This window comes from Phalaenopsis equestris, unplaced genomic scaffold (assembly GCF_001263595.1).
Source record: "Phalaenopsis equestris unplaced genomic scaffold, ASM126359v1 Scaffold000522, whole genome shotgun sequence".
Lineage (NCBI taxonomy): Eukaryota > Viridiplantae > Streptophyta > Magnoliopsida > Asparagales > Orchidaceae > Phalaenopsis > Phalaenopsis equestris.
Genome location: NW_018164962.1, coordinates 319,188 through 342,897, shown reverse-complemented (window position 1 = coordinate 342,897; position 23,710 = coordinate 319,188). Strand labels below are relative to the sequence as shown.

Below are 23,710 nucleotides of genomic sequence, written 5' to 3'. Positions count from 1 at the left end.
TGTTAGCCAAATGACCCTGTGGTTATCAAGTTTCAAAGCAATCATAACTTGCTTCAGAATTTTCTAAAATGTCCCAGGAAAAGGTAACATTGGTGCATGAATCAACTGCGAATTCCTCTCCAATAGAAAAGGTACAATAGTTGACTTAAAAAATATTAGCGGCACTAAGATGCATATCACCCAATTCCCATGAACAGGGCTGTCAAAATTGTTGTCCATGATCGTCTTTTTTTGGGCAACCAGCTCGTGTTCGGCTCGTTCTTTAAGTAAACGAGCCGAGCACGAACAACACCTTATTCGCTCGTGTTCGGCTCGTTTTAGCTTGAAATAAAAAAAATTATATAACTATTTATATAACAATATATTACATATATTATTTATATAATAATATATTATATATATTTATGTCTAAGTTTAAATCATAACACCCATGTGGCAATGTGGTTAGTACATTCTTTTGTATATATTTGATCCATGATCGAATCTCACACTTTACATCTATTTTTCCCAATTTAAGTTTAACGAGTCAATTTCGAGCCGAACACGAACACACTATTCATGAGCCGATTTCGAACACAAGCCGATTCCAAACACGAACTATTTCGAACGAGCCGAACACAAGCCAAGCCTAAGCTCGCTCAAGCTCAGCTCGTTTACAGCCCTACCCATGAAACCACTTATCTAACAACTATACTTTGCTTTTTTACACAGAACACTAAATTGCACGCCAATTAGGCACCCAATGAACTAGTGCAAATAGTTTAAAGGCTTTATTCTCACATAGTCAAATAGAAATAATGAAAATGACATGTCATTAGATCACAATAAAATGCTCAATTCACAAAAAAACATAGCAGCAGAATCACATTCTTGATGTTGTATGCATATAATTGTCCACCCTATGAACCACAGATAAGCATAAAATGAATTGAAAATGCTCAATTTCACAGATAGCATGCTCTCCCATAATTTCAAAAACATTCTTATGCTTAATAAGCATGCAAATTAAAGAAAATGTAACTACTATTTCAGAACAAGGGACATCTCCTTCGGTACAACAAGCCGCATAATTTCCCTCCAGAATGAGCTAAGAAGGTCCAGTAGCAACTAGCAAGAATAGGTTAAGTGTATGATAGCTAGGATTTTTCATTAGTGATTGGCAAGTCAAATATCATAAAAGACATTAGATCTTGTGCATGAAAACTATAACAAACTCCCAACTGAACAATTCAAAAATGTATGGAGCCTATTCTTTCTCCTTCAACATAACTTTCTCACCTGCTCGCATGCATGTATCAAGAGTTGGACAAATTTTAGGTATTAGGAAATGTAACTACATCAGAATTCGGTGATATGCATGTAAATTCCCAAATTAAGATTCATTTGATCACTTTGGATATAAATCTCACAATTTCAACATTCCACCCAAAAACTTGAACCAACGAAAGCTAAAAACTCTGATATCATATCTCAAAGCCATAAAAAAATGCAGATGTAGAGGCAATAGACAAGATTTCACTTCCAAAAACTCCAAAAATTAGGTTTCTCTCAAAAAGTCTAAATAAATCTAATAAGAGATTTAGGAAAATTTAGGCTAAGAGGGGGAGTCTTACAAGCAACTAACTAAACCAAGCATTAATATCGAGCAGTCGAGCCAACACTAAAGACAAAGAGACAATGTCGAAGATAAAGAGAAATAAAGTGAAGTTTAGGAGAATGATAAAGATGAAGAGACGGATAACCTGAACTCGTTTCATGATTTTAAGAGAGGGGAAAATGAGGCCAAATGGATTATTAGTTCTTTCAAATTTTTTTTTTGGCTATTATTTTTATGTATCTTCTTTAAATTAAAATTCATTTTTTTAATAAGATACTATTTATTTATTTAGATTTGTAAAATTACTTTTAAATTTTTTATATGAAAATATTTATTTTTTAGCTCATTTACGTTTAATTTTTATAAAATAATAAAAAATAAATCATGTTCAAGTCAAATCGGAAGAAGATTTGAAAGGTCAATAAAATCTCAGTCAAAAATCAAAAACTTATAATTATACTAAACCGAGGTATAAGAAGAATTTAAAAAATGCAAACCCAAATCTAAAACTTATCCCACTTGATATATATGAGGGCCCAACCGGGTTCGAACCGGTGACCTATTGATCTGCAGTCAATTGCTCTACCACTGAGCTATGGACCCCGTGTTGTGCAATTGTGAATAAACATTTATATAGTGTCATAACCCTGATAACTTAAAATTTTATAATATATGAAATTTCAAAATATTTCTTACAAAAATTTATTTAAATTTTCTGTAACTCGAAAGAAGTCTCAGGTTTTTTTTGGGACAGCTTATCAGCTTGGGCAGAGTTTTGAAAACGCTGCCTCACCTTTTGAAAAATGCGTTTGAGCCACTTATCCGAAAACGCCGTTGGTTTTTTACACTAAATGCGGAACGCTGGTCGAATCCCGCGATTCGCATTTTCAGACAAGCGGCTTATATGAATATGCACAAGCTGACTCAAACGACCCTAAATCACGGTGTTTTAAATTTTTTATTAGGATTAAATGAGAAAAAATAGTTTTGCTTAAACAATTGTCCTGAGTGAAATTTTTTTCTAGTTCCAAGTCTTTCCACAGGATATGGGTTTTTGTTGGATCACTTCTATCTTTTTTAATTTTTTATTTTTAAAATATGCTTGTTTTAGAGCATTTTTATATATGTTTTTTCATTTAAAAATAAATTATTTTTCCTTTTAAGAATACTGAGAGTATTTAAAATTTATTCTGAGTATTTTAAAAATAGCTCATTATATTATAAAGTATGAAATATGTTTATTATAAATAAAAATATAAGATAAGCAAAAAAAAAAAAAAAAAGATTAAAAATTAAAAGCAATCTTTAATGACCGCTCAATATGTTAAATTATATTCTTTTATGCCATTTTTTATTTTCATTTTTATTTATTTGTTTTTAAAATTTTGATTAAAAATAAAATATTTTTGGTATGATTTAATATATTTAGTTGCTTTTAAAAATAATTAAAACAGCTTTTAGATAATTTGAGTGTTTAAAAAAAAAATAAAAACATACAATTTTAAAATAAAAAGAACACCCCCTCTAGAGCATGAGTCTTCTAGAAAAGAAATGCAGATGCCTCATTCTGCCTGTCTACATGGAATATTTGAAAGAATAGTAGAAAAGGAAAACTGCACTATAAGTTAAGTTCTTGAATAGATATAGGGTATAATTTCTCAAGAAGATAAGAGAAAAATATTGATCTATGGTAGACTATTGAGGAATAGTATTAGTATCAAAGGAACTCTTACGCACAAACTAACAGCAATATGAATTGCCTTGGAAACTCTTAGCATAAAACTAGTGATAATCTTGTTTTAACTGGGACCAAAAAATTAAGATAAGTCTCCACCCAAGCATTATATGTGCGTCATGTGCACTGCTCATCCCAAGATGCACGTCCTTTTATCCTGAAGTCTCCTAAAAAAACCTAAAAAGTAAACCGTCAATCACCTGAGGCACTTCCTTTTATCTCATGGAGTCGTCCCTGTTAGTAATAAGATTACACTTCTAAAGTTTATGTGCCACATTCTCCCATAGATGATGTTAGATTAGAAATCTCCTCTCAACCCACTTCATCTGTTCAAAGGAAAGTGTCACAACCTCAAGAAATAGCAGAGCATGAATTTGAGACTACCCTAAAGGAAGTGGAAATAGAAACTAAGGATATCAATGACATTTATATCACTCGGTATTAGAATAAAAGTATAGATGAAACTAAAAATAAAGTAAAAGAGATGCCTACTGATGAAGAGCCTTAGTACATCCTAGTTGATCCAGAGAATATTAGAGGCTAACTTATTTATGAAGCATTAAGTGAATAAGATATTAGCATTAAACAACTAAAAGAAGATTATGGAGTCTTGAAATCTTCTGAGGAAAGTGAGACCATTATAATGGTTGAAAGCACAACTTTGCTAAGAGAGCGACAAAGATTAGGGGTCTTCAAAAGTTTCAAAATGTTGCACCACAAACACCGCCCGCACATTAAAATTATTGCACACTGCAGTACACACACTTTAAAATTATATATATATAGATATATATATATGTTACATTTATATTCAAATATTCAAATCTTTTTTCGGATAACTCAAATGGCAATTTGCATGATTTAAACCCGACACCTAATGATGAAAAACTATAACCTCAACCACTATATCGCAGTTAAGTGCGCCTAAAATTCAAATCTTACTAGACTAAGAAATAATAAGATACATGAAAAATATAATTAATTAGCTAATAAGATTGAAATAAATAAAACCCATTATAAAGTATCTTTCTCCCAAATATACAACTTTCATGTGCCTAAAAGCTTTTTCACACAAAGATAAATTTACATGTATCGACAAACCTCACATCTAAACTTTGACAATTACATACATATCACTTTGGTACTTTAATCCTGTGCATAAAATTATATATTTCATTTTTAAAAAGTGATAATAATGCTTTGTGTGTAAATATGAAAGTTCAGCAAATGTGCTATCTATGTAAATGCACCTTTCACAATTTACCCACACCAGCCGCTTCAAAACTGCTGTTATTATTCAAATAAACAGCAGCAGATGCAATAGGTAGCTATATTTAAGAGAGGTAAAGATAAACATAAATTATCAACATCCCAAAAAGAAACCAGACGTTAAAATTCATGAAATCAAAAGAAAATGACAATTATAACGATTCCAAACCTTGTTACAAAATTGAAGCAATACACAACAAATAAATGGCCAATGAAACTTCATAAACTCCCCATCCTGACATGACCTGAAACACACTAAATCCTATCCAAACACATCCAATGGCAACCATCAGCTTGTTCTAACAATGAAAATCCATCAAATAAAGAGGGCAAACCAGAGCAAGAAACTTACCAAGCAACAAGATTCAAAATAGGCAGTCCGCACATCCGTATTCATAACAGACAAATCAAATAATATACAATACTTTGATACTTGAGACGTTCCGAAAAATAGGAAGACTGTGACTCTCTACCAGTAGAAAAAAAATAAAAAAATCCATGAGACAATATAAGCAATGATACAATTCTTAATCAGCTCCTATATTCACAAATCTGCACAAAATAGTACTAAGAAAAATGAATCCAAATTTATCAAGCTTCAATAGGAACATTACCAGGATTATTCGTCAGAAGTTCTGAACCAGTGAGACTACAATTAACTTCAGCTGGAACTTCAGCAAATGATTCTGTAGGACACTCGTCCACCTGTTTGGTCTCATCCTGTTCCACCTTTGGTTTACCAATCCTGTGCTTCAAGTTTGAAGCTTTAATCTTTGAACCGTTGAGTTTTGCTTCGGGTTTAGCCAAGGTTGATTTTAGAGAGGGAAGACTTGAATATGGCTTCTGGTAAGTTCTCTTGGGAGCTGCAGCATTAGTTTGGGCACCTCCATTCTGCTTGACTACTGAGTTGGGGTCGGTCTCCAAACTTTGAATGGAGTCATCAACTTCTGAGTTGTTGGCCGACGCGCTGGCGGATTTGTGACGTCCAAGTTTTGGGGATCGAGCCCTTGTTGGTGGGATCTATCACGAAACAATAGAGAATAAGACAAGGATGACAAATTCTTGAGGTAGATGACCTTAACGACCACAACTGATGAACGGATACAAAAAATACAACATGGTTAAACAAAACTCAAGTTATCAACTTATTGAGATAAGAAGAAAACCGAAGAGGAAACAACCAAAGAGATGAATACATGATGCATTGATGCAGAAAATAAAAAAGCTTCTCAAGATTAGCATGTTAAACAGAAACCAAGCATTCCAAAGTTGAAATGTTGGTGTCTAAGCCGGATTAAACCTGTTGAATAACTGGGTCCTCACTTTTTTACTAATTCATTTGGAGAAAAAGCTCAATTCATTCATTCAAGAGGAACTGAAAACAATTGAATCATTACCTAGCATATTCTTCCAAAGTTTTCAAAACAGATGTCAGATCATAATACGTGCTTAAATCGAACCCTTTGGACTTTGTTCTTTGCAAACTTCACAGCATCATCAGTAGCAGGTTTTTGGAATTTGCAATTCCTTCTTAATAATTATCTTGATGCCCTTGAAGGGCGAGGACGCAAAAGGTTGTTTAATATGTTAAAATTCAATGGGATTTCAGACTTTGGGATAGCACTTACTGCGAACTTGAAAAAAATGGGTTGCCAGGGCTGTCGATCAGGGCCATCATATTGTCTCGTAGGCCTGGCTCATAATCAGCTTTATTGGACTCTCTTAAATAGGGTACTAGAGTTAATGTGTCATTCATAATAACCCAGTTTTAAACAACCAATCCATTAAACTCCCCTATTTTGGACCTATTTAAATCCATATTTCAAATTAATCATAAGCTAGATTCATATTTCAACAAATATTTTCATAAATAAAAAAGTCAACTTGAAATAATGATAAGAAAAGATCAATTATTGCCTATACTACAATATTTAGATCTTACACTTAGCTCATGTGAGTCAATTAAAGATAATAATTATGTTGAAACTTGAAATTTGATTGAATAGAGAGAGAGGTTGAATACAAATTTGTACTTGGACCATGCCAATGGAATAGAGCCAGATTCCAGAGAAAGGAGAAAGAGAGGGAGAGGGAGAGGGAGAGAGAGAGGTTGCGGTAGGGGGGCAAAGAGGGGCGGGCCCTTTTATTCCACAAAAGAGAAATTACATGTGAGAAGAGAATGGAAGCAAACTCCCTACATGAGGGAGAGTGAGAGCGCCTAAAAGACCTTTTTACATGCAAGGCGTCCTCTATTTATAGAGAAGTAAATAAAGGAGATGGAGATTACATTTATGCCCCTACTATAAGAGGAGTCATAAGGGGTATTTTGGTCCTTTCCGCCGCGCTGATCTGCGATCCTCCCAGAGCTTCCTGCAGCTGGACTTGTCGGTGTCGAGTGGTTGACCCAAGTGGTCTTTAGTAGCCGGCCCAGGTGGCCGACCATTTGGGGTGGCCGGCCGTCTACCTTCTCTATGGCCGACCTATAGTGGTCAGTTGTCTGCATTCTCTGCAAGCTTTAGAAAACCGGACTGGACCGTCTAGTTCAACCGGTTCGACCTTGAACCGGTGGCCAGTCCGTTCAACCGGTTCGAACATGAACCGGTGGCCATCCGGTTCGAACCAAACAGAAAATCATTTTTTGGGTGTGAACAGGCCGGAATCAGTTGAACCGCCGGTTTAACCGTTGGACTGACGAACTGTTTCTATGCTTATCATTTATGCGGCATTGGAATCGTTGGAGGGTTTTGCATGGTAGAGTTTCCAATGAAGAGAAAAGGCTCTGCGTCGGAAGTTCCAATGGATATTATGGGAAGTTTCTAATGGACAAAGGCTCTACATGAGGAGTTTACAATGGAGAGGATGACATTGGAAATAGAGTCAAGCCAGGTAATAATATATTTAGATGAAGTTTTGTGAGAGAAGGTGATTGTACAATGGGCAAAAATCTCCTCAGTGCCATGAGTAGATTCAGTATAGGAGGAAGAGCAACCAACATATCTTGGAGATTTTACTTCTTTTAGATTATATAGATATAGATAGAGATATATATATATATATATATATTAAAATGCTATTATGCAACCATTATATTTCATATTTAAATTTTTTGAAAATTAATTATTAAAATTTAAAATAATTTTTCAAAATTATTGTGGAGTTTTTTTCTTTAAATATTGATGTATTTATTTTATATTTTAATAGTCAATTTTTTTTAAAATATATCATTCATTTCATATTTAAATAAATTTATAATTTATTACATCATCCAGTTCAACCCCCGGTTTAATCCCGGTTGAACCAATAAACCTTGAACATTTACTTCTTCCGATTTGATGTCCAGTCCGGCTTTCACAACCTTGCTTCTATGTGGTCAACCGACGAGGGTGGCCGGCCAGGTGAACCTTGAAATGGTTGACCCAAGTGATCGGCTGAGTTGGTCGGCTTGCTGGGGTGGTCGGTCGGCTTGGTTGACCGGCCGAGATGGTCGGGAGGTGGTGGCCGGCCCGGTGGGTAATCAAAATAAGTTACTAAAACTCAAGGGTAACTTGCTTAAAATTAAGTTGATTCAATAAAATCAATCAATATATGATACATGCATCCACATGAACACACACACACACACATATATACTTCAAAACATTTAATCAAAACAACATGTTAGTCTCAAAGATACAAAGCAAACGGGAAACCAATGAATCTTCCAGTGTGATATCCAAACATGACGACCAATTTGAACAGGAAAAAAAAACCATGATCTAGTTGATTATGTAGGCTGGTTTTGAATTTGACAGTTTTTTGTTACAAATTTGCCTAAACAAAGCTAACTCAACTATCGCACCATTATCACTCACTATCTTACCCCCTCCCTCATGCCCTACTAGGCACGACCCAAAGGAAAACCTAGGTCCTTGTAGTCCCATCTAGGATTTGTGCTAAAAATTTGTCTATGATGGTTCAGCTCTTTTTTTTTAATTTTTTAAAAATCCTTTTAATGGTTTCATTAGCAAGACGACATGATAAATGCAACCAAAGAAACATATCTATCAATGCCTTAAGGGAAGCAACAAAACTAGGATGTTAAAAAATTACAAAGTACTTTCAAGCCCCAACAATGTAAAATTCCAAGCAAAACCTTGATATGTTTACCATGAGGAATAAACCTCATACAATGGAATATAACGTTAAATTTAAACGAAAAAAATTAAAAGCAGAAACTATAATAGCAAAAACCTTATCTGGAAGGGACTTCCGCAAATAAATTTTTGAAAAAAAAAACCTACAGAAAAAACTAGCCAGTTGAAAACTCTAGTATAGACTTTCCAGAAAAGATATTTACAACAAAGTTAACATAAACTTCTTCCTAAAGTAAACAATAATACAAAAACAAGATTTAATTTCCTCCAGCATCATTTGGTTACAAAAAAAAGTTAATAAGAAATTTGTAACAGAGTGCTACATCATATAGATTGACAAGGGAAAAAAATACCTTCTTCAATTCAACTTTTGGAGGAATAGGCTCTTGATAAAAACTTGGCATCGGTGTAGCCTTAAAGGTCAAACTTTTCCTCAACTGCCTAATTTCAGCCTCCTGATTCTCCTATATTATACCATATTTCAGATTCTAGTTAATTTCCAATAAAGCGAAGGACAGACTTAGGATGATTATTAAAAAAAAACATTCAAGGAGATAGCATCTTACCATCGACTTTGCCTGCATATTGTTCATTTCCAATTCTTTAGCCTGGATCTTCTCTTCCAGCTTCAAGAAAAACTGCAAGAAAAAAAAGGGGGGTAATTTACATGTCTAGCACACTATTCTATTGAATTTACATATCTCACAGCTAAACTTCTATATCACGCACATAGTACTTTGGTACATTAAACCAATGCAAGCAAAAGTGTATTTCACTTTTTAAAAATCTATGCTGGATGTGATATTAAAGATTTGAGTACTATGTGCATAAATATGAAAATTTAGGTGTGAGATATGTTAAATACATAAGAATTGTGTATTATGTATGCAAATGCCTCTAAAATAAAATAATGAAGAGGATCATCTCGAGGAATTTAAACCGACCAACCTCCTTCCTTTTCTCTGCACGCTCATCCAACCTGAAAGAAAAACCAGAAGCACTCCTTCGCTGGACTGCTGTATTAGAAGTGTGGCTGTATTGAAAATGTGATAAGACATAACCAAGCATTTAGAATGCAATGGAAACTTAGCACAAATTTCAGAAATTTCTGCTCAAGGCCTATAAGAAAACAATTGTATAGGCAATGAGAGATAGAATTAAGAACATACTGAGTGGCTGCAGAAGAAGTATATTCATTCACTGAAACAGCGTTAATAGGCTGAAAACACACACATAATTTGCACAAAATCACTACCAAGAAATATGCTAAGAAAAAAAATGTGTTTTTCATCGCCATCTCTTCACAGAATTACCAATGATTTTTGTCGAGTTTCTGTAGCCCTGAACCTCAATTTACTAGCAGTAAACCCATCTGTAACAGAATGAAGTTCAGAATAAGAAAAATGTACAGTGAAAATTATTTAAGATTAATGGAACTAACCACTAGAAGCAAACTCTGCATTATTTGCACTGAGACCATTCACGTCTACATTTGTCTGCTTTACAGCTGTTGTAATCTTCTTTAGGCCGCATGCAGGATAGCTTTTAGTTGGGAAAGAAAGGCTCTGTGTAAGGCGGGCCTTTGGGTTCTTGTCATTAACTGCTGCATCATTTCTACATGCTCCATCCTTGTTAAGCTTTCGGGTCTTCTTGTTCTCTAACTTATTAACTTGATCAGTTGCAGCTTTCTGCAAATCAAATAGTTCATTTCATAGACATTTAAAGAGTTCCTTTAATGGATATCGAAAGAAGTCACAACCGTGTACCATTGAAAGAACTGAAACTTTATTTTCAGAAACAGCAGACGAGTCTTCAATCAGCAATTCAGAACCATTAGAGCTTCTAGCAAGAAATGCGAATTCTAAAGTTTCATCTGCTTGTTTAGCGTCAGATTCATTCTTTTCTAACTCATCGTTGTCATTTGTGGTGATTTTTTCACCATTTTTTCCACCGGATCCAAGCATATTAGCAATCCGAGCTTTCTCTAAATTCCCGTTGGAAAGCTCCAATCCGACTCCGTCAGTAGCTTCCATCATACAATTTAACTCAGATGAAACAATAAATTAAATTCTGCAACGAATCAAATTTGATCATCAGGTAAACCCCATAAAAAATAAAACATACAAAAACAATCAATCTATGGCTGTTCAACTAATTTCTTCCAGACTCCAGGCCACTGAACGCAATTTGAAAGAATCGCTTTATAATAAACACATCAGCAGAGCGCCAAAGGATCTGACGGTACAAACTAGATCTAACATGAAGGACTGCACCATTCACAAAGATCCACATAGATTTCTAGTTGAAGATGGAGATCCGAACCCAAAAAAAGAATCTCTAATACAAAAGCAAAAAACCCATTCCCAAAACCCCACGACTATCGAAAAAATCGACAGAAAAAGAAGCTACAGAAGTGAAGAACGAGGATGAAATGATCCAAGCATACCACCACAGCTTAAGATTAAGAAACTAGTACTCCGCGAAAACCCTTCCATAATCGAAACCCTTCCTCCGCAGTGGAACTTCCTGGCTAAGGATCAATACACTATAATTCGAGATCCAGCCTCACACGCGGTTCTACCTCGCCGGAACGTTCGCTTCTCGCCGCCGGCGAAGTTGGAATCACCCAACCCTCACTGTTCACGGAGGTTCGCCCTTCAGCCAGAAGAGCAACACGTGAGACTGACAGTGCCACTTGCTGACCTGGATATGTTTATAGCCATAATTCTAAAAAATAATTGTTATTTCATTTGCAAATCTACCCCTCATACGCTATTCCGAGATTATCTTACAAAACTCTGCTCCTTTTGGGAAAAAACCTTTCATCAAATTAAAAAAATAAAAGGTTAAAAATAATATCACTATTATACATCTTTGCTGTAATAAACGATTCCGTATGAAATAATTTTTCCCTTTAATGAGTGTAAATAAGAAAATTTTTTTTATTTGTGATATAGTTTTACATCGCAACTACAATTAGAATGTGTTACATGTACAATCAAGTCTATTCATGTATTAAATTAATTTTTTTATTAAGTTATGTCTATTTGTACACATGACAGACTTTGATTGGGGTCCTAATGTTGTTTTCATTAATCAACTTTTTATTATAAAAAAAATAATATTCATTTAAGGTAATGTATAATAAAATGATAAATAAAATGAATAATTATTAGAGAAATAATAAAAATTTATTTAATATAAAACATAAATTATTTTTTAAAAACTTTTTTAATACTTTAAACATAAAATTTTCAAATTTAATAAATTTTGAGTATACTTTATATTAATAATTTTGTAAACAAACCGGCTCACAAGCTAATTAGTTCATTCGAGGATAGCTGGAGCTTGGCTTGTTAGCTCATCAAATTCAGTTTGCGAGCTACTTATCAAGTCGGGGGCTTGCTCACAAGTAGGCTTGACTCAGTTACACCTCTAAACTTCAACTTTTACATAAATACCACACTATCAGTACATGAAAGGTGTGTTTCTTTTTTAAAAGTTAAAATAATGATGTTGATACGTAAATACATACGAATTGAGTGGTATTTTTTATGTGATGTTTTCGTGTATTTACAGACATTCCTCCCTATCAATAAAGACATACCACTCAACTTGTATGCATTTATAGCATTCAATATATTATGACATACTATGCAATTTTAATTTTGAAGTTTTGAGTTTTTATTCAAAAATATTTAAAATATGTAATCATATCAAACCATCAATATTTTTGAAATTAAAAATAACTCATAATGTAGTTTTAAATTTATTTCAAAATAATTTAATTAAAATTTCACTGTCATATTTTGTATTTCATTATTTTAAAAAATTGAGTTTAAATTAAATATAAAAAATTATAATTGTTTTATCTTTATTAAAATAGTATTGCAGCTTTTTTTTTATTTAATGACTCATGATGTACAATGTTAACTTAAATTTTAATAAAAAAATATTTATATTTAGGTTACTTTAATCATGTTAATTTAAGCTGGCCTAACAGGACAACTACTAATGAGTTGAGACATGTATTCCTTCGTATGAAGTTATAACCACTACAAAACTCAATATGCGTGTCACACAAATTTTGTGTTTATATATTGAACAAAAAAAGTACAATTTTGGTGTTTATGTATTGTACATCAAAAAAATGTTTTCACAAATCTCTAGGAAATCAAATGGATAAAAGGATAAAAGAGTACAACTAAAGGGGTTCACATGCGGATGACCAAAGAATACATAGGCAGACGATCAAATGGTCGCCAGGCGAAAGATCACATAGTCCTCAGGCGGAAGATCAAAGGGCCGCCGGATGGAAGACCAATAATCCATTGGCGAAAGACTAAACATCCCATTAACGGAAGACCGAAGGGTCCATTAGCGGAATACCAAAGGACATATTTGACTACATGCAACTTCCCTGAACAGGGGTCATAGGTCAATCAAATGCAAGTCATCTAAACCAAAGATTAAGGCCAATCAAGCCAAATTGAGGCATCGATGCACCTCTCGTCACAATTAGACTTAAGAAAAGAGTTCAGCATTGCCAGCCATCTCATGGGCACCCATAAGATTCCTCATCTCGAAAACTAACCATTTAATACGTCTAGTTGGTGAATTTCTCACTTGTTAGAGGCTGCAAAAGTAAGGAGCGTCGAAATTGTTGTGAATTTAACTATTGGACTTAATGTGTGTTGATAGTCAAGTCGATATTCTTATTTAAAGCACCAAGTGACCACTTGAGCTTTGTTTTTCGTAATGGTGACGCTACTGTGATATTTCTTTTGATAAGTCTGTTTGCAGCCCAGTAAATTATGAATGGGGGTGGGACAAGTTCCCTCATTCCTTGTGATTGTAATGCTTGAAATTCAATGGACATTGCCTTCCTCCTTTGAGGGTATATGATTACTTCCCTGTAATAAGAGGGATTGGTAGGTATGGTGATGCGAGAGAGGTCAATGATATGCTAGGGTTTGGTAATATCAATCTTGAGTTTGATTTGCATGCGATGAGAATTGGATTTAGAAGGTAGGAGAACTTATAACGGTGGTATGGATGTAGAGCTATCGGGCAAGGTAATTTGTTATCGTGTCTGAAGTGAGAATGGCGGAGTTGTAGTTGAATGAGTAGATGCTAGAGGTGTTAAGTTATCAGAGGTTGAAGGTGGGGGTTGATGGAGTGATATGTTACTGTTTGAGGTTTAGAGTGGGATAAGTGTTGGAGGTGGAAGAGTGGGACTGGATTTTAAAGTGTTTCTTAGGGAAAGGCATCATCATTGTAGAGAACTTGCTAGGAGATGTATATTTGCCAGAGGTAAGAACAAGGTAGTGACATCCTTTTTGTGTTGTTGCATCGCCCATAAATATGCATAGAATGGGCATGTATGATAGTTTGTTGGGGAGCTAAAGATGTTGTCAAGAAAAAAATCTAGCATCAAAAAATTAAAGGTGTGTGTAGGTTGGAGGATTATTGCAAAGGAGTTGGTAAAGAGATATCATGTAATGATTGAAAAGGGAATAAATTTCCGAGGTAGCTTGTTGTTAAAAAGGCATTATTCCAGCATTTGGTGGAAGAGGTGACTCAAGTAGTCGGGCGTGTGTGGCTTCTATGATTCGGTGATGTTTTCTCTCGATGGAGCAATTTTATTTAGGTGTGTCACTACCGTTGTGCTGATGGAGAATGCTGAAATGTTTTAATGTAGTGGAGAGTTGATGGTTCATATATTCTTCACCTCCATCAGTTCTAAGGATCTTAATCCATTTTTTATGTTGATTTTCAATTAGGGTTTTAAATTCAATAAATTTGGAAATTGTTTTAGGATTATGAATCATTGGGTAGATCGAGGTAAACTCCCAGAGATCATTAATGAATAGTACATAGCAATGAAAACCACAAATAGATGTATTGGAAGAAATAATTCATTCCATAAATAAAAATGTTAAAAATCATCTTAAAAAGAAATCATTTCATCACCAATAGCTTGTTTCAATTTTTTTTTTTTTTTTTGGGCCTTCCTTGTCTAAAATTAATAAGGGGAATTTACATAACTACCTCATAATTCCTATACATTTACATATCAAACCCCTAAACTTTTAAATTTGCATAAAAACCACTCAAAAAATTGACATTGCATCAAAAAATATAACTATCACTAACTTCTTGAAAATAAAAACATAGACTTAAATAGCAAAGTGTAAAAAATATAAATAAAAAAGTTTAGATGGTGAATATGTAAGAACTCTACGGTATATGTGTAAATTTTCCAATTAATAAAAGTGTTTTCTTATGAGTACATTAATCATATAATTGCTTGAGGTAGTTGTAGCTTATAATGATGGTCGGCTAGCTATACTAATTCCTGATCATGACATTTGATGTAAAAAGAGACCGCCCATGTCCATTTGAGCAAAATTGAAATTTATATGTCTCAAATAGGAAAAAACCAATATGTACTTTTTAAAAAAAAAGCCATTTCATCTCCTTAAAAAAATTTTAAAACTATCATAAATATTATTATTATGTTAAAAAATAATTAATATTAAATTATTATTAAGGATTTAAATTTATGAGACAAAATTTACTTAATATGATATGATATTGAAAAACTAATAAAAATTTAAGTCCATCTCGCGGAGTCACATTCCACTCGTGTTTAAAGATGCATGTATTTAGAATAATAATAATTGTTTCATATAATTTAAATCTAGACAACCATATAATTATAAAAATTCTAAAAATTGATAGCATTTTAGAGAATGCACGTGTATAGAGACACTGATGTTAATTTGTTTTTAGCTCATAATGTTGTGAATATGGAAATCGATCCACTGTTCAAATTAATATTTTCTCATATTTTACAGCAAATTGAATTTGATACTCAGAATTAATTTTTAAATTAATTGTTCTTAATTCTTTCTATGATTTGCTGCAAATGAGAAAAGGAAACAATTAATGAGATTCATTATTTATTTGATTAATTCATTAATGGGTCTAATGACATTATGGAATTAATAAATAGACATGCTAGCTCTCATTTTTATCTCTCTCGGGATTTGGTTTCTCAGGTTTCCTCTTTAGCATTGGTGGCTTTCCAAGTTTTTCTTCTGGTGTGATTCGATTTGAAGCTCTCGGGTAGAGAGAGAGAGAAGAAGAGAAGGAGAGGAGAGAGAGAGAGTGATTTCTTGTAATCGTCGAGGTGATCGGCGGGTTTTATTCCTCGTAGTAATAAAATCCTCTGCAGCTCCTTGAATGTATGCAATTTGTCAAACCACGTAAATCTGTGTGTTTCCGCTATTTTCTGTTTTGTGTTTTTCTCGTTCCAATTTTACGCTTTATTGACATCGTTTTTCACAACAGGTAACTCTCGTGCATGGGGCCTTTCATCCGTGCAAGAGGAAATAGCCAACCATCGGGCCACAATCTCATCTGCAATTTCAGATTATTATGGTTCCAAAATAACAAACTTTAGTATCTTGTCATAAGCACGAACATACAATAGTTTTGATGAGGGATTCGACGGCATGATCACGCGACTGAGGAGAAATTTGTGGAATTTTATGAAGTTCAACTGGAAGGAGACACGAGCGAAGAGCGGCTACAAGGTAATTAAAATTTCAAATTTGTAATTAAAAAGTAAAATTTTACTCGATTTTTACAACATTTTTGTCTGAGGTTGAAATTCAGTAGCACCTTAGAAAAGAAACATGGACAAGCCATTCTAAATCATAATGGACTGTGCATCTTCATTAGGTGACCAGAACTGTTCCTCTGATAAAAAACAGCGCTGAGCTTAGAAATCATTTTATATGCCTCACACAACCAATGTTCGTACGCTTGTAACGTCTCAATTAGAGTTAAATATTTCATGACATTTGCAGTAAATCTAGCCTGCAAAATAAAATCAAATCACCAATTATGAACATGGCATATAAAATGCTGATCAGTAAGGTTAGGTGTATCTACTTTCAATCTATACTGAAGCATTTACATATAATATTTATAGAAGTTTTATGAAGTTTCAAATGTATTATTTAATGTAGTTAACCTTAGCCTTCATAGTTTTTATTTATTTTTACTTAGCTATGCAGCCAAGTAGAACTATTGAAATCATCAAATATTAGCGGTGTTACGCGTAGGTGTAGCTTGTAACTTGAACTGGCTAAGCGTGACAGCTGACAGAAAGCTACGGAACGACTTCTTAATATCTATCTTTCATTAATTATTTATATCAAAACATAATTGTTAGATGTCTGCATACATAGGAATCATAAATCATTGTCAGTAAAATCATCAAACATATATGGTAGTCCAAGCAACAGTGACTTCCCTTCTTCTCCTACCCTTCTTAAACGCAGCAGCTTTAGAATCCATTCTCCCACAGGCTTTGTCATATGGGTATACTTTCGAAGCTTCATCAATCTAATTACAGTTTTTAAAAATAATTTCTTAATAAAACAATAATTTCATTTAAATGGAAATATTTGGTTTATTATCCGCATAATTTTTACCTTAAAATATACGGTTTGGATACTGTCACAACATTTGTTTGGATTTATTTATCGAGAAAAATAGATGCAAAAATAGATTTTTACATATTATTTGTGAGTTCATACAACACCCTGTTTTTAAGAGAAATGTATAAAAGAAAATGAAGGATGTGTTGTTAAATATCGTGTTTCTTGCTCTATATTTTATTAGGATTAGGTGGTGGCGAAGAACTGAGTCAAAGAAAGGATATTTGCTCCCCGATAATGTGAGAGAGAGTCTTAATAATCCTTTTTCTTTATAGATCATCGGTTTCTCTGGAAACCTCGTTTAGACCTCATTATTATCCATTAGAGAAAAAATAAATATGAAATTATATTTTGTACAGTAGTATGTCTATTAGCGGTGTCTTGGTGAAAAGATCGTGATACGAGTGTCAGACAATGTCATAAATAAGAATTGAGATATATACAATGAGATAATGATGTTTCTTTTTTTGGTGGCTCGTTTGCCCCGATATAGCATTACCACTTTGACAAGTGGGCTCAGCTCGACCACTTCGACAGATGGGCTAAACTCAAGGATGACTTGACCTTCATATACTGGACTTTGAAGTCTATAATGCATGTTGAACCTAATGTTGTGCCCCTGAAAAACCTAATTTAAGTACATCTTCGTATTTAGGTATACATTTATGAAAGAGACTTGTTTAATAGCCACTCATCACTGTAGAAATAATTAAATCATAATAGAAAATTAGATAACGCCCTGCTCATCAAATTTTCATGTAATGAGTTTTAATATTTTAATTTTTTTTAAATATAAACATAAAAAACAAGTAATTTATTAAACTAGAAAAATAAACGAGGAATATCAAATAATATTTGTTGGGTATAAAAGTAAATATTTCAACGATCTTATTCATGAATGAACTGTAATTGAGTCATAATTAAATTGAATTTATTCATGAATTGTTCACGAGATTTAATATTTATATAAATGAACAAAGCCACATCAATATATTTAATTTTATAATGTTGCATTCCATTAGGCCCAAAAAACGGGAAAGGCTACTGGGGCACCTGATTTCAGCTCTACCTACCTTCCTCGCCCATTAAAAGGGCCAGCCCATCTTACGTTTTAAATGCAGCACGAATCATTCTTTAATAATTTAAAACTTAAAAGCTTATTATACCTCCTTTTGGTCGCAATATTAAAAAGGACATGAAGGAAAATAAATTTATTTGATTTTATTATTTTATTGGATTTAGTCAGGATTATTATAACTTCTTTGTAGGGCTCTATACGAGTCGAGCTCGAGTGAGCTCAGGCTTGGCTCGTGTTCGGCTCATTCGAAACTGTTCGTGTTCGAAATTGACTCGTTGACTCGTAACAGTGTGTTCGTGTTCGACTCGATTTAAATATTTGTGTTCGTGTTCGGTTCGAAATTGGCTTGTTAAACTTAAATTAAAAAAAAAATAAAAGTAAAGTTTTGCGTTCAAATCTAGACCAAATGTATGTAAAAGAAGAAATATAACCACCTTACCACACAAGGTTTTACAATTTAAACTTATATATAAATATATATAATATATCATTATATAAATAATATATGTAAAATTTTATCATATAAATAATTATAATATTTTTATTTCGAGCTCAAATGAGCGGAACATGAGTGAACATAGAGTTGTTCGTGTTCGGCTCATTTATAATTTGAGCTTTAAAAACTTGTTCGTATCCAATTCATTTACTTAACGAACGAGCCGAACACGAGCTGTTCGTGAACAACAAACTTTTTTGACAGCCCTACTTCTTTGTCCTATCAATACCTTTAAATTTTATCAAAAATAATATTTATTTATTTTTTTATATTTCATGTTACTAAAATAAATTATTATTTTTTACAAGTATTTGATGTATGCCAATTTAGATTAAATTTTAGAAGGTTTTAATAGCTTTGCATTCCACTTGGCTAATAAATTGGGTTGAGTGAAACAGATTGAGCTGGAATTAGAAGAGAACATGAATCCTGCTGGCTCTCATTGGCATAGGTTTCAATGAGATGTTCAATGAGATCTACATCATGCAATGGAGATGAGATCGCGGTGGAAGTTTGATGAGGCAGGTGTTGGTCAGATTTGTGATGTGTGAAGGAGAAAATATCAAAATAATTTTTGTTTTGAAAGATTTACACACATACAGCTGAATTCTTATGTATTTAAATGTCTAATATCTAAGGTTTAATTTTTATATATACACCCTCTTATATGTGAGTGAAAATGTTTTTATTTTTTACTTTTTAAAGGTTAAAATAGTGACATTTTTGATGTAATATAAAAAAATTAGATGGTTCAGACGTATAAAAGTAAAGGTTGGGCGTTAGATATATAAATATATAGGAATTGAGCGGAATGTATACAAATGACCCAATTTTTAAAGATAGGCATCAATGAGAGCTCTCAAATGTTTTTTTTTTTTTTAATTTTGTAAGCCATCAAACACCAAAATTTCAAAATTACTACAGTTTCACTTGAAACCTTTCAACCATATAAACCCCTTGATATGTTCTATGAAGTCTATTCCCTTCAGTTTAACAATCTAATAAACTGAAATTTTTTAGAAAGATATACTCACATGTCACTCAATTTTTATGTATTTACTTATTTAACCTTATCTATGCATAAAATGTGTACTTCATATTTTTAATGTAAAAGTTAAAGTTTAGATGCAAGGTATGTAAATGCCCTCATTTATTATTGACAGTGGCGTCACATATTACTGACGCTGGAAGTTATTATTATGATAGTTTGATACAATGATGCCATGATGGACAATTATTCTCATTTAAATAGTAGAGTAAATGTCCATACTATTTGAATGATAAGAAAATGATATACAACCGTTGTCGATACTTATTAGGACAGGATTAAACTGCCAAGAGCTAATGTCTATTAAAATGGATTCAACTTCTCACACGCAAGATTCCTAGTTTGATTTTTCTCTCCTTTGAACAAAACAAGTGGTTTTTATAAACAAATCATGAATAAAGTAAAAATAACATGATAAACCCGATTTATTAGAATAAATATTCGATCGTATATTTAGGGCTATAAATAAACTAATGCACGACTCGATTAATATTTGATTATGTTTGTGGCTTTTCAATTAATATAAACAAGTGAAATACATATCAAGTATGAATATTAAAAATTTTAAGCACGTCAAGCATGAACATATATGTGAACGCTCGTTTCAAACTCGAATTGAACATGAACAGCTTATGATTCAACCAAATCAAGTTCAAATAATGACATACTTGACTAGGCTCAATTGCAACCTACACATATCTTTTATTGTAACTTTCTATATTTGAATATATATTTTTATAATTATATAATGTGACATTAAACTTGAGATTGTAATATATCTTAATAATCTTCACAAACTTGCAGGAGAACTATCTACATTTTCATACTCATCTCCAAACAATAACTTCTAATATCACATACTGACATTTAGTTTTGTATGAAGATCCAACACTCACACAGATAAAATAAAAAATTTAATGGAAGAACAACACCTTTTTATTTTTTTGTGAAACCCCCTAAATGGTAAAAATCACGGGGTATAGCACATCTAAAATGTTATGCTTACGTAGATTACAAGACTTTATAGACCCTTGACTGGTTGTGAGCAATATTACATAAGTGGGGTTAACAAAGTGACTTTCTTAGGAGAGTTACGTAATACGTTAGGGGAAGTGGCATCATTCTAATGGTGGTGATCTAGTGGTAGCGACAATGGTATTCGATTGTGGCGTCGGCTAAGGAGATGACTGTGATGGACGGGTGACGGTGGTCCGGCAACGGTGGCAGTAAGACTACGTTGTACCGACAACAAAGATGGTTGTGGTCAGGCACGAAACATGGCAGTGGATGGGCAACGATGATGACAGCGGTGGTGCAATAGTGGTTTGACGATAGCGTAGTTAGGGGTGTAAACGAGCCGAACACGAGCTGAATTCGTTTATATTTTGAGCTCAAAAAGTGTGTTCGTGTTCGACTCGTTTGCTTAACGAGCCGAACACGAGCTGTTCACGAACAAAGAGTCATTTGAACAACCCTAATCATGTCGCCACAAAACAATAAGGGTTTGAGCAAGATTTAAAAATTATTATTTATATTAAAACATCATTTGAATCTAATTTAATAATTTTTATTCTATTTTCTTAATCAATATTTTAATTGATTATAAATCTTTGTAACCTTGTAGTCAATTAGATTTTTTTAAAATACTAATATATATATATATATATATAAACTTGATGAGTAGAATTTCGAGCCGAACCGAGCCGAACATGAACGAACACATCTTAGTTCGTGTTCGGCTCGTTAACTTATCGAACAAAATTAACGAGCCGAACACGAGCTGTTCGCGAACAACGAGCCTTTTTGACAGCCCTAAGCGTAGTTCAAATCACATTTGATGTCAGCAAGCTCATATTATCAATAAACTTTTCTTGAATCAGTGTAAGTAATTTTTTATTTAAATTTTGATGCTGTTAGTTCAGATGCCTGTCAAAATTCATGCTTGCCTGACATATATATATTTTTTAGGATATATTATATATATATATATTAATAAAATATAAAATAATTCTGTCAGAATTTATTGTGAATCTTGTCCTCTATCTAATATCTATCTTCTTGAATAGATACTCATACCACCACCAATTTACAGAAAGGACCCATAATATTGTTATTAAAATAAAGATTAAGATATTCACTTAAAATCAACATAAAGAGTTTACTTTCTTCCGCATTATTTTAATTATGTCAATTTTAAATTACGTGAACTCAATTGCGTCGGGGCAGTACTCATTTGTAGACATTTATAGGTTTGACTAAAGCACGTTCATCATCCATCAGTAAACAAATAAACTTGCACAACTTGTCGTTTCATTCATTTATGTTCGTAAATAGTATTATTTAAATATTTATAAATATTTATGTTCTTTGGCTGAAAATAAAATGTGTTCATTGCAATTTTGCAACCGGTAGGTATGGCTCATATATATCAGATAAGGGACAGATGTTGGAGCGGAATGGAGCGAGCCAGCAGAGCAGGGAGAGCGAGCGTAGTGGAGCTCGCGAGTAGAGTGGAGCGTAAGCATTTATCCAATCGGGGGAGTTACATTATGTGGGTTGGGGGTGCGGAGATAACGCCCCTGCTGTACGGTACATGATTAATTTTGTAAATCGTATTGTACGTCAAAGATATATATATGTGAAGTATTGTAGCCGTAAGGGTATCTTGTACTCTTTTTCTAAATTGAAAGAAAGTCGCCGCTTTGCTCGCAAGGACGTAAGCATTTTTGTCGAACCTCGTTAAATCTTTGTGTTTTCTTCTGAATTTGTGTCGATTCTTGTTTTCTCTTCGCCCTAATTCCTCAACAGTAACCAAACTCCGATCAGACATTCTACAAATCTCTTTTCACTATGTGTGGATCGAAAACATAATTTAGATATTACGAAGCTATTTTAAGGAAATTCAGGCCCTAATTATGATGGCACTTTGGTTGGATATTTTTAGGCAACACATATTTTAGGAATTTAAGAGAAAATAAAAAAGGGTGTATTATAATTAATTTTAAGGGAGCATTTACATACATATCACTCTATTCCTATATCATACATAATATCTAAACTTTATTTTTATACTTAGATTAGCTGAATATTTCTTATCACATAAAAAATACCAATATTTTAAATGAAAAATAAATTAAATAACACTTTTTACACACATAGGCAGCATGTAAGAATATATTTGAGTCAAGCAGACTCGTGAGTTGGCTTGAGCTCAGTGCAATAAATGGCTCGCAAATTAAGTTCGATGACCAAGCTTAAGCTAGCCTCGACTCGGCTCATGAGCTGGCTCATTAAAAAAATATTAATATAAAATATACTCAAAATATATTAAATTTAAAAACTTTATCTTTAAAATATAAAAATTGTTTAAAAAACAATGCTTTGTATTTTATATTAAGTAATCTTTTATTATTTCTCTTGCTCATTTTATTTTTCATTTTATTATAATATTATCTTAAATTAATATTAATTTATCTCTTCTACAATAAAAAACTCAGCTCGTGAGCATGTTCAAACTCATAGACTTAAGCTCCAGCTTGAACTCAAACTTGATAAAATTAACGGAGCTCCAGCTCAAGCCGAAAGTGGCTCGAGCACTACTTCGCTCCTTTACAATCATACTTACATGTATGTAAAAGTTAAAAAGTTAGGCTTTAATTATATAAATACAAAGAAATTAACTGGTTTGTACGTAAATTTTCTGACATTTAATTGTTAGGATGACAATTTATCTTTTTTTTTTATCTATTTTCTCTGAGAGCCACGCCCATCATTTATATCAGCATTAACAAACAATTACAAAAAAAGGGAGTTGCAAATACCTATTGTTCATTATGAAGAA

At 33.0% G+C, this 23,710-nt stretch overlaps 1 protein-coding gene and 1 non-coding gene across 2 annotated transcripts; both read right to left on the bottom strand.

Annotated features, from left to right (window-relative positions):
* Window positions 1-2,128: 2,128 nt before the first annotated feature.
* TRNAC-GCA lies at window positions 2,129-2,200 on the bottom strand. Its single transcript has one exon. It is a non-coding gene; the product is annotated as a tRNA-Cys (tRNA).
* A 2,765-nt stretch (window positions 2,201-4,965) lies between these two features.
* LOC110028736 (protein WVD2-like 4) lies at window positions 4,966-11,226 on the bottom strand. Its single transcript, XM_020730710.1, has 9 exons — window positions 11,181-11,226; window positions 10,501-10,804; window positions 10,176-10,422; window positions 10,048-10,106; window positions 9,904-9,953; window positions 9,683-9,767; window positions 9,301-9,372; window positions 9,088-9,198; window positions 4,966-5,621 (listed from the first exon to the last, which is right to left on the bottom strand). Exons 2-9 carry the CDS (start codon window positions 10,768-10,770, stop codon window positions 5,193-5,195), a joined length of 1,323 nt encoding a protein of 440 aa, XP_020586369.1. The 5' UTR covers window positions 10,771-10,804; window positions 11,181-11,226; the 3' UTR covers window positions 4,966-5,192.
* Between the last annotated feature and the right edge of the window lie 12,484 nt (window positions 11,227-23,710).

Coding starts and splice junctions, on each gene's coding strand:
- LOC110028736 (XM_020730710.1), bottom strand. CDS start 10,770: ATGATGGAAGCTACTGACGGAGTCGGATTGGAGCTTTCCAACGGGAAT. Junction 9,768..9,903: donor ACTTCTTCTGCAGCCACTCA/GTATGTTCTTAA, acceptor TTTTCAATACAG/CCACACTTCTAATACAGCAG. Junction 9,199..9,300: donor ATATGCAGGCAAAGTCGATG/GTAAGATGCTAT, acceptor GGTATAATATAG/GAGAATCAGGAGGCTGAAAT.